We start from the raw sequence: 11,890 nt of genomic DNA, 5'->3' as shown, positions 1-11,890 counted from the left end.
TTTTTTTCAATTTGTAAATATACTAAATGATACCTGCTTTCGTCTTGGTTATTAAATATAAAATTAATATAAAGTGTACAAACATCACTAATTCTAGTAGATATACCGCAAAAATGTATTTCTATACCGTAATCTGTCGTATATATACTTGTCCCTACCATACATTCAGATAGAAAAGAATCATAAGTCATTAAAAAATGTTCACATTGCAGCTCAAAAAAAGTTGAATAATCTTTTAATCTTGTAAAAAAATCAGGGTAGCTTAAAAGTATGTATACGCTTGCTTTCGGTACTTTATAGCTTTTATCAAAGATATAAGTAAAACAAGGGGATATAACGTTTGGGCAAGAATTTGTTATAAAATTAATATCACGCAATTTAAGATGGCCTGTCATAAGAAGGGTTTCAAAATATAAATAATCTTAAAATAAAAAAGTATGAAATTAAATTTTTCTAAAACATATGAATTATAACGGATGTAAACGTATTACCAATATTAATAAAATATTTTATTGAATGGTAGCATTATTATTTGTAAATCATTGCAATATTTGTGCTGCCTTTATCTTTCTACCACATTCAAGATTAAACAATTCAAAGCAGCTTTTTACCTAATATTTAACATGGTGAACGTAGGCTATTTGTCGTTTACGTTACAAACTTAAAAAAAATAAATTTTGTTTGACTAAATTAGAAAATATTTTTTTATACCAAGAAATCAATTTTCATGACTGTGTAGCCTATAATTTTTACTTTTTTTTATTGGTGTATTTTTTCTTAAATTTTTTTTTTAATTTTAAATTATGAAATCTGAAGATAATGATAATATCCGTAAATTTAATATTACAACTGAAATTATTAAACAAATTAATCCATATGATTTTACTCCTATAAATATAAAAACAATTAGAAAATTTTGCTACCTGGGGTTATTACAAGCGAAATATCGCCCTCGATGCTGGAAAATTTTATTGGGTTATTTTTCAAGTAATAAGTTTAAGAGTTCTTTGTATTATAAAAAGCAAAGACAAGCTTACAAAAGTTACTTAAATGATATAGAAAATACAGAAACTAGTTACTATGATGTTTTAGTAAATGATGTTACAAGGACATTTATTGAACCTGTACTTTTTTATAAAAAAGAAACATGTGCGTTTCTTGATACAAAACATAAAAATAGTAATCTTACGCATCGAAGCAAAATTATAAGGATTTTAAAATGTTTTGTTCTACACAACAAATCAGTAGGATATATTCAGGGCATGGTAATGTTATTAATACCTATTTACAAAGTATTTATTACAAGTGATGATAGTGAGGATACATTATATGCGGAAGAAGATGCATTTTACTGTTTCAACTATCTAATGTTAAACCTCTACGAAAATTTTTTATCTTATATTGATAACGAACAGAACCTGAAAATTTTAATGTGTAACGTGTGGGACATTTTAAATAAAGTTGATCCTGTGTTATACACCTGTTGTGTAAAAAAAAGCATACACGAGTCGCCTATTTTTTTAAAATGGTTATTTTTTTTATTTTCAACGGAATTCAAAACTGAAGAAGTTATTTGGTTATGGGATAGACTCCTTAGTGATTCAAATAGATTTAATATACTTAATTTTTGTATTGTAGCAGTGTTTAGAAATTTGCGCACAACAATATTAAATGATTCTTATGAGCAAATAATGTATTCTATGCAGAATATCTCTTTATTGGATATTAAAAGTATATTCTATGATGGTGAAACAATTAGATTGAGTTTGTGTACATTAGAAGAATAAAGATATTTTTAAAAGATGCATCTTTGATTGCATAAAAAGCACTATAATATTTTTTATACTTCGATTGAAGTTAGATGTAATGAATAATTAAATATATAATTATATTTTAATTAATAATTTACATTTATTACCATGTATATTTACAATTTTTTTAATGATTTAAATAAGACTTTATTATTAAAAAATTTTACTTTTTCATTTATTTGTGTATTTGTCAAAAAACTTTTTAATTAAAATTTAAATTAAATAATAAAAATTTAGTTTATTTTTAATAAAGTTAGTAAATTCAATATATTTTTTAAAATATAATAAGAAGTTTACTTTTTTTTAGCCCTTCGTAAGTAGTTTTTATTTTATAAAATTTACTGTAAAATAGTAAACCAGTAATTTAACCTATAAAAAATAGATAATCAAATTTTCAATTTTTTGTTGTCATTTAGAATCATCATTTTTTGAGTTTGCATTCAAGAATATATTATCTTGTTGTAATTAATAATAGAAGCATACATAAAAAATATTTTACGTTTCTAATGCATTGTAATAAGAATAATCTTTTAAAATGGTGATAAGATTATTAAAAGGTATATTAAATTTTTTGAAAACCTCTTTTTACAACAGGTCTAAAAGTTAAATAAAACAATATTTTTAAGCTTTGTATGGTAAAACATATTACATTGCTGTATTTTTCTTGTCAAATATAATCTTTACGTAGAAAAAAATGCTAAATTTTTGTTTTACAATACATTCATTTGTTTAAAAATAACATTTTTTAAGTAAAACCTTAAATTTGAATAGTTAAAAATACTAAAACAGTCTTACTCAAATTTCGTAACCTTATATAATTATACTTAACTCCTGTTGGATAAAAAAATAGACTTAATTTATCAAAGTTATTTAAAATGCTTTTAAAAGCGATTTAATTTATTCTATTTGACAGAACATTATAAACATAACCCAATTTCTACTTCTCCAATTAACAAAAAAACAATTTACCAAATTTAACGTTTATTAAAATTTGTGCACAAAATGTCTCTATACAGCTTTAAAGCATGACATTTCTATATTTTTGATCTTGTTCAATAAATTTTAAAATGATAAATTAAAATAAGACAATATTTTCTACAATGTAAAAATAGCCGAGTTTGAGATTTTTTGACTTTAAAACTTATAAATCATTGATGATTCGCATTACACAACGCAAGAGTTTTGATTAATTAAAAAACAATTCTGATCTTTTAAAAATAATTCATAAAATTATAAAAACACTACATGTCAAGTTATAATTATGCTTTTGCACTATGCACCGCCATAATAAATGAAAGACAAACGGTCGTTGCAGTTAAACATTAAAAAGCATCTTATTTAATTGATTTCATTTATTTTTTCTTATTTTTTTTTAAAATGACAGTTATTGTCTTTAGAGTTATTATTATACAATTGTTATATAGAAGTCTTTTGTAAATTTAAATTTGAAAAATAAACAATTAAATATTTTAGATTATATTATTGTGTAAATACTTAAAAAAATTTTTTATTTAAATACACCCAAGAAAGTACCCCTTAATGTTGTTTTGCTTTATTTATATATTATTTGAACTAAGTAGAGCGGTAGATATCGAAAATGATTTCGGGGTGCTTAAGCAAGATTTAAAGAATCAAAAATTCTCCCAAAAAGAGAAAAAAATTAGCAAAATTTCCTGCTTTAAAAATTTTATTCATTCAGTAACTAATTTAGATATAGTCTTCTTTGGTTTAGTATTAATCCTCATCGTTCTTTTAATAATGATTTTACCTCCTACTATTCTTTGTTTTTGTTGTCGGTGGCAATGGTAATACGATCAGTGATCTTAATTTGCCGTTTTATAAAAGCTTTATTTAAATTTATTATCTTAATTAAATTTATAACGTTAATAGATATATTTTTTATATTTAAATATTTGTTGTGCAAAATTAACAGCTCGATAATTTTACCAGCAAAAATAATTTAGTTATATGTTTTATATTCAATCGTTTTTATAAATTGCACAGATTATAATTAAATAACAGGTTTAGAATTTACTTTATTAATTTGTAAAAATCAGAAATAGTATATCCTATTCTTAACAAAGACTTTTTTGTATCCTTATAATTAGTTTTATACATTCTATGGCTAAATTAATTATTGAATGTTTAAATAAAAAGAAAAATACAATTTAAAATTATTATTGATATGCAGATCATTAAAAATCAGTCAAATCCTTAAATAATCCAAGATTTATTTTGAGAAAAAATTTTATTTATTTGGTTTCGTGTAGTCAATTTTTTGAATAAAAAAATTTTTCAATTTGTTTTGTAAAGTAGCAATGCTTCAATTTAATTATAAAATAAGTGGCAAGTTTGTAGGAGGTATTAACGTACTTCTTGTTATAAATTAATGTAAAACAACTAAGCTACTCATATCTTTTACTTTGATTAAAACCTTAGATTACAAAAAATTAAAAAACGTAAAAATTTTTTATATTTATAAATAAAATATAAAGAAAATTTTTATACTAATTCAAAAAAATAAATTTTATGTGCAATTATAACTAAACGTACGTATAAAATTAAATCATTTTTAATATAAATGCTTTAAAAACATTAATTCATCGTATGAAAATACGAAATCGGCTAAATTATTTAGCTTAACTGGGCAGATGATAGAAATAATTTTTTCATCACATTCAAATATCATTTCATCATCAGCCAACAAAAAATTGTACATGTCCTTAAAATGCAAAGATAAATTTCCACCAGTGTAATACATAATAAAATGTTTAGCTAAACGAAGAACTGATTGGTTTTTATTACTTTTTAATACTACGCAAGCATCTTTAAGTTTAAGTAATCTTTTTCTAGTAACATCTTTACACATCGGATATTTTGGTTTTACATTAAATCTCTTTTTAAGATATTTTTCGATCTTTTCGTCAAAAATATCAATAATGGCCCAATTTTGAAGCTGTAATCGCGTTATCATAAACATAATTTTTAGTATTTTTAATCTTCTTGCACTAATTAGTTTATTGTTTACAGTTACTACAATAATAGGATTCAAAGAGTATGTTGTTTCGTTACATGAACTATTCAAATACTTGCCTGAAAAAGACTCTGGCAGAGGACGTAACTTTGCAAATCTTTGGTATGATATTGCAACCTTTTTAATTAATCTTTGAAATTCCTGATTATTCATTCCTTCATCAAGGTTTATAGCCATTTTATATTGATCAACCTTAAAATCATTTGTGTAAAACTCCCCAGATATTTCAATAGTAAGATTAATTACACCTCTAAGCATTGCAGATAAAACTATAAATAACATGCATTGGGTAAAAATCAAATTTTTATACCCAATTAAATTAAAAAAATATACAAAAAATTTCTTATTGTTTTTTAAAAGAAATGTTTTTTTACTGATTGTCTTTTTTTGACATCTGTCATGAGATCTTTAAAATAAAATTAAGTATATTTTTTTAAATTAAAAAATATCAAAATTAATTTTATATACATATGAAATAACAGGTTAAATTTAAAATAGATATCATATGTGAATAAATAATTTGTATTTTTTTTAGTTTAAGTTTAATAATGTTACAACTAATTTTTAATTTGATAGTTGATTAGATAAATTTTAGAATTTTTCTGTATTTTAAAAGCGATAACTAATTTTTATAAATTAATTCTCATTTTTGATTTTCTTTTTATGATATCTTTGCTATGTATACATTTATTATTTGTCATGCAAAGGGTAAAACTTAAAGTGCACCGTTGTATATTTGCAAATTGTTTTAACGCCAAAAAAAGTTTTCAAAAATGGTGTTTATTATTTTAAATAGACAATCTGCTTTAATTTTTTTTGTGCAAGTATTTATACAAACATTTTTTCATAATTTAATTAACAATATTAGCATTATATTCTAATAATAAGTTACCTGTTAAAAGTAGCAGCGATAATTTCTCATTTTTACAAATACAAAAATGTTAATACAACTAGAAATTTAGGCAGTGTGGCTGAGTAGTTAGGAAGGTTGAATCAAAATTAAATAAGTTCATCTAGCGTTGGTTTAAATCCAGTCATTGTAAAATTTTATTTTTAAACAATAAACTTTATTTGTTAAATTTTATTATACCAATAATTTAATTAAAATATATGAGAAATATATAAACGGTTTGTGTACAATAGCGGAATTAAAAAATAGAATTTATTTTTTTCATAATTTGCCTACTTGTTTTTATTCATTTAAAACCAACATTTAATGCATATGTTTAAATACATTTTCACACGTAATGTGGTTTAATTTAATTCCTAATCATATATCTGAGTGATTTTAATAAATTAATTTTAGGTAGGAATAAAAAACAGAGTTTTTTATTAATAACTTGTATGCTCATCTTTCCCGTTAATATTACTTTATATCTTTTTTTAGTTTTGAAACCAACTTTTGGCACAGCTTCTTGGGTGTCTTTATCCATTCTTTTACTACAACAACTTTTAATTCTTAGATATTTTTACACCGTCTAGCACTAACATTTTTCTTTAGAACAGACCATAGACTCTCAATTAGATTTTAATCAGGCTTTTGTGATAGCCATTAATTAATTTTATATTTTTTTGCAAGCTTTGACCTGTGCTTTGAATTATTATCTCGTTAAAATAAAAAAAATTTTAAATTCTAATCCTCTTCACTTTTAAAGAAATTATAATTGAGGATTGTAGTATATTTTTAACTACTTACTTTACCTTCAATTATGTTGATATTCTCAACTTCTTTCTCCAAAAAACATTTCCAAATCACGATTAAACCATTACCATGCTTAACAGTAGGCTTTAGATTTTTCATATCATACCGCAAACCATCTTTCCGGTGGCAATAAGCTATTCCATCTGATTCAAACAGTGATGTTTTAGATTAATCACTCTATTTAATACCTTTAAAGTAACTTTCCTTTTAATAATACCATTCCGTTGCTGGTCTTAGTCTATCTTGAATACTTTTTTCACAAAAATGATTTACATGCTTTTATCCTGCCTTTACAACCCAAATCAACTAGCTTTTTACTAATAGTCTTAGCAGCTACTTCCTTTTTTCTTATTTTAAAATTTTTTTTCGTCAGTTTAAATTACTAATATTGGTTTCTTTAAAATTTCCTTGTTAAGAAACAATAAATCACTTTCATTAAACAAATATTTTCTACTCCAACCCTTAGTTCGAATAGCTTGCTTTTTTTATATATTCGTTCATTGTTATAGACATAAGGAATATGTAAATTAAATTTTTATGCAATTATTTTTGATTCTTTTCAACTTTATATTCGGCTATAATTTTGTGCTTAAGCAAAAATTTTTCCTTTTTAACATAAAACTTATTAATTTTTTTTATATTATTATTTTAAAAGAAAATTTAAAAGTTCTATTTTTTATTTCCAGGTGAGATTTATTTTTAAATGAACAAATAAAAATTTTCATTTATTTTAACCTGACAATCTTATCAAGAGTACATTTTTATGTAAAAAAATTGTTTTTTATGAAATGCAATTATAAGTAACTTTGAATTTTTTGTAAAAAAATAAAATTCTATTTTTAAATTTCGCTTCTGTACATTTTTAAATTTTAAAAGTTTTTCCCATTTTGTATTAGCATCAGTGTGTGTATTAAATTTTAATTTTTTACAAGTTTGTAAGTAAGATTTATGTACTTCTTGTTATAAATTAATGTAATAAGTAGATTACTTACGTTTTTTTTCAATTTAAAACATCTATACACAAAAAATTAAATTTTTTTAGATTAATTAATAAAATATAAAAAAATTTTATACTAATAAATAAAAGAAAAATAAGACAAAATTATCAGTAAATGAACATAAAAAAGCCAATTTGTATAAATATAAATGCGTTAGGACCAACCCCCCCTCCGAATAATTTAAGGATTTAAAATTAAATTAATAATTAAACCAGAATTTGTAAGTATTAGTAATTTGAGATCATCCAAGATATTTAGAAATAATTTAAAATAAATTTTTGAAAGTAAAAGAAAACAAAGAAGAAAATTTGATCATTAAAATGTTTAATTTAATCCAGCTTCCAGTTAAATGTAAATGCATTTTTTGAGGAAATCTACTCCATAATAATTATTATAACCCTTCAATATTTATTTTAAGCTTTTCTTATCTTTACAGGCCACATCATTACTCAAAGATCTTATTGATTTGTTTTCTGTTAGTTTTTGTTCTATTATTAATTCTTTCAAAATTATGTAGAAAAAGGCTTTCTTGACTTTTAGCAAACTATTGAGATGTCTGTGAAAGTCTATTATATCATTGGTAGTGCGAGAATATTACTAAAATTCTAGTATACACATTCCAAAATGAAATACTCTAATTTGTTTCATTTTGATTTAGATACTCCGATTGAAATCAATTAAAGAGTTTTAAAACATATGTTGATTTTTTCTTTTAAAGAAATTGTTTTAAACAGGCAATTACAAATAAAACTTCATGCTCTGGTATAAAACTTAAAGCCAATAACATCTTTACATGAAATTTGGTTTGCTAATATTTATGAATTTTCTAGAAAGTTTTAAAGCTTGAACCCCCTTCATATAATCTGTCCTAAATGAGAGCCACGCAGATAAAACTTAGATTCTATAAGATATTCTTGCAGCATTTGTAGCTGACCGATTCAAAATCTAGTATTATACTTTTAGGTCTAATAATTTCTTTGCGCTCAGTACCTAACCATTAAAAAGCTTTGTATAAAATAATTCGCTTCATGTTTCATATAACGATATATCGAAGGCAAATTAATATTTCTCGCTGCAGGAATATTAATGTATTTATAGTGTTCTGTCAAATATATCAGATTTAATATATTTGACAGAAACACTTTTAAATAATTTTAATAAATAAACCCAAGTTTTTATCCAACGCTCGCATTACATTAAAGACTAATAATTTTTCAAATTTAGATAATGAAGATTTAAAAGTACCATCACATACAGCAATTTTATAGTTTATAAAATGCTCAAGATTTTTTTTAGTCATAAAAATTACTATTCTGTTATCATCCATCATTCCAGAATCATAATACAATAACTTTGCATTTTTGCTTGTTTTCTCAATTCTTCTGGAATATTATAATCGTTATGTATTGTTAAATTATTTTTCTTTCTTGTTCGTTGACTAATTCTCAATCTTTTTAATATTTAAAGAAAGGTGAATATAATTTTAAAATGCATTTGAAGCATTATAATTACACGTCTCGCCGGTTTAAAAATTTCAATTGCTCCTTATTTAATTTTAGCAGAAAACAAAACTTTGTTGTACTTTTCCTCATCTTTTGCATGGTTGTATAATGATGTTTCTAAAAGATTAGTCCTATAGTAGTAGTTTTCAGCAAAGAGGTGCATCTCCGCTTATTACGCCGCCAAATCAATTTTTCTATGTTAAATTCTTTAAAATAAAAGTATCCCTCAAACCTTATCTTTTCCCTTATTGCTTTAAAAATATTTTTTAATAAATTTTGTAATGTTAAATGGCAAAAAATTATTCGGTGATTTTTAGGCCAAGCAATAATAGCTAATAAAAAAATTTTATGTGCAATAATAATTAAACGTACATATAAAATTAAATCATTTTTAATATAAATGTTTTAAAAACATTAATTCGTCGTATGAAAATACGAAATCGACTAGAATATGTAGTTTAACTAGGCAGATGACAGAAATAATTTTTTCATCACATTCAAATATCATTTCATCATCAGCCAACAAAAAATTGTACATGTCCGTAAAATGCAAAGATAAATTTTCACTAGTGTAATACATCATAAAATGTTTAGCTAAATGAAGAACTGATTGTTTTTTATATCTTTTTAATACTACACAGGCATCCTTAAGTTTAAGTAATCTTTTTCTAGTAACATCTTTACACATCGGATATTTTGGTTTTACATTAAATCTCTTTTTAAGATATTTTTCGATCTTTTCGTCAAAAATATCAATAATGGCCCAATTTTGAAGCTGTAATCGCGTTATCATAAACATAATTTTTAGTATTTTTAATCTTCTTGCACTAATTAGTTTATTGTTTACAGTTACTACAATAATAGGATTCAAAGAGTATGTTGTTTCGTTACATGAACTATTCAAATACTTGCCTGAAAAAGACTCTGGCAGAGGACGTAACTTTGCAAATCTTTGGTATGATATTGCAACCTTTTTAATTAATCTTTGAAATTCCTGATTATTCATTCCTTCATCAAGGTTTATAGCCATTTTATATTGATCAACCTTAAAATCATTTGTGTAAAACTCCCCAGATATTTCAATAGTAAGATTAATTACACCTCTAAGCATTGCAGATAAAACTATAAATAACATACATGGGGTAAAAAGCAAATTTTTATACCCAATTAAATTAAAAAAATATACAATAAATTTCTTATTGTTTTTTAAAAGAAATGTTTTTTTACTGATTGTCTTTTTGACATCTGTCATGAGATCTATAAAATTAAGTATATTTTTAAAATTTACTTAGTTAATTTTACATACATGTGAAATAACCGGTTTAATTTAATATAGATATCATATATGAATAAATAATTATGCTGTTGTACATTCAAATATTAATTATGTTTTTTACGTCAAGTTAATTGTGTCCAAATCAAGCAAAATCAAAAGTATAATTTTAATTTACAATGTTTTTATTTAAATTAAAAAATTTAATATCTGAATTTAGTTTGATTGTTGATTAGATAAATTTTAGAATTTTTCTGTATTTTAAAAGTGATAACTAATTTTTATAAATCAATTCTCAGTTTTGATTGCCTTTTTATATGACATCCTTGCATTGTATACATTTAATATTTCTATTATGCAAAAAATAAAACCTAAAGTGCACCGTTGTATATTTGCAAATTGTTTTAACGCTAAAAAAAGTTCTCAAAAATGGTGTTTATTATTTTAAAGAGTCAGTCTTTTTTAATTTTTTTGTTCAAATACTTAAACAATTGTCTTTCTGTAAAATTTAATAAACATTGTAAATTTATTTATTTTTTTTTGTTACCTGTCTAAATGCAGCGCAGCAATAAATATTCATTTTTACAAATACAAAAATGTTAATAAAGCAGAAATCTAGGCAGTGTGGCCGAGTGGTTAAGGCGGTTGATTCGAAATCAATTGAGGTTTCCTCACGCTGGTTCGATTCCAGTCACTGTCGACTTTTATCTAAGAAACAGTAAATTTGTTTATATAAAACTTTATTGTACTGAATATTTTATTTAAATATATAAGAACTGTGAAAAGAGTTTATAAATATCACTAATTTTTGCTAATTAAATTCAAGTTTTAGCCTTGTCTAAGTTTTTATATTTTATTAAATTTCACGTGAAGTTTTAATTTTTCTGAGACATAACTAATAAACTAATATAAGTGACTCTTTAGCCACCTCATTTGTATTTTCCACAGAATTAAATTCGTTAAAATAACATTTTCTGTTTACAAATTCCATAATACTTTTGTGTATCAGATTTGTTGGAGATTATAATTGATACGAATTAAATATATTATGTCAAATTTTAAAAAACTTACATGTTTCATTCACAAATTGTATTTGTTTCTTTTTTTTACTATTTTGGCATATTTCGTTATTAATTATTTACTAACAATAAGATAATTTATATTCTAAAATTTACGGTATTTTTTAATTCGCGCCAGACCTTTCAATTTTTGGTTGATTAAAATATTATTAGAATTTACAATATCATCATCATCATCATCAATATATATAAAAAGTTTGAATCTGAACATTTTTTTATTTTTTAACCCTTCTTTTTTCAAATTTTGGAAAACGTTTTTTCAAATAAATAACAATCTTCCATAGTTGATTATATTATATAGAGCTTAACTTTCTAAAATATTTTCTTAAGTTTTATTCAAATTGTAAAATATGCTCTATTGTCATTTTATAATTAAAAGTGTGCAATGTTCAATAATAAACAATACATACATGCACAAAGACATATACACATAATTTAAACAAAGAAAGCACGTATCGAGTTTGAGTCCCGTTTTAAACGGGATAGCGTAA

General features: G+C 23.2%; 6 protein-coding genes across 6 annotated transcripts; 2 read left to right on the top strand and 4 right to left on the bottom strand.

Annotated features, from left to right (window-relative positions):
* On the bottom strand, positions 1 to 395 carry AAJ76_10300011496 (a-factor-processing enzyme; the record flags this gene model as incomplete). The annotated part of the gene is made up of 1 exon (XM_024473688.1): positions 1 to 395. A coding segment is annotated over one exon (395 nt), but the record flags the coding sequence as incomplete, so codon positions are not given.
* A 408-nt stretch (positions 396 to 803) lies between these two features.
* On the top strand, positions 804 to 1,787 carry AAJ76_10300011087 (gtpase-activating protein; the record flags this gene model as incomplete). The annotated part of the gene is made up of 1 exon (XM_024473687.1): positions 804 to 1,787. The coding sequence occupies one exon, from the start codon at positions 804 to 806 to the stop codon at positions 1,785 to 1,787; it is 984 nt and encodes a 327-aa protein (XP_024329938.1).
* A 1,563-nt stretch (positions 1,788 to 3,350) lies between these two features.
* On the top strand, positions 3,351 to 3,620 carry AAJ76_1030008540 (hypothetical protein; the record flags this gene model as incomplete). The annotated part of the gene is made up of 1 exon (XM_024473692.1): positions 3,351 to 3,620. One exon carries the CDS (start codon positions 3,351 to 3,353, stop codon positions 3,618 to 3,620), a length of 270 nt encoding a protein of 89 aa, XP_024329937.1.
* Positions 3,621 to 4,383: 763 nt separating this feature from the next.
* Positions 4,384 to 5,127, bottom strand: AAJ76_1030006764 (hypothetical protein; the record flags this gene model as incomplete). Its single annotated transcript, XM_024473691.1, has 1 exon — positions 4,384 to 5,127. The coding sequence occupies one exon, from the start codon at positions 5,125 to 5,127 to the stop codon at positions 4,384 to 4,386; it is 744 nt and encodes a 247-aa protein (XP_024329936.1).
* Positions 5,128 to 9,438: 4,311 nt separating this feature from the next.
* Positions 9,439 to 10,299, bottom strand: AAJ76_1030001592 (hypothetical protein; the record flags this gene model as incomplete). The annotated part of the gene is made up of 1 exon (XM_024473689.1): positions 9,439 to 10,299. One exon carries the CDS (start codon positions 10,297 to 10,299, stop codon positions 9,439 to 9,441), a length of 861 nt encoding a protein of 286 aa, XP_024329935.1.
* Positions 10,300 to 11,760: 1,461 nt separating this feature from the next.
* AAJ76_1030002 (hypothetical protein) lies at positions 11,761 to 11,890 on the bottom strand (the record flags this gene model as incomplete). The annotated part of the gene is made up of 1 exon (XM_024473690.1): positions 11,761 to 11,890. A coding segment is annotated over one exon (130 nt), but the record flags the coding sequence as incomplete, so codon positions are not given.

The sequence above is a fragment of the Vairimorpha ceranae genome, assembly GCF_000988165.1.
Source record: "Vairimorpha ceranae strain PA08 1199 chromosome Unknown NODE_103, whole genome shotgun sequence".
Lineage (NCBI taxonomy): Eukaryota > Fungi > Microsporidia > Nosematidae > Vairimorpha > Vairimorpha ceranae.
Note: the sequence above shows the minus strand (reverse complement) of the source record. Positions and strands in the feature narration are given on the sequence as shown.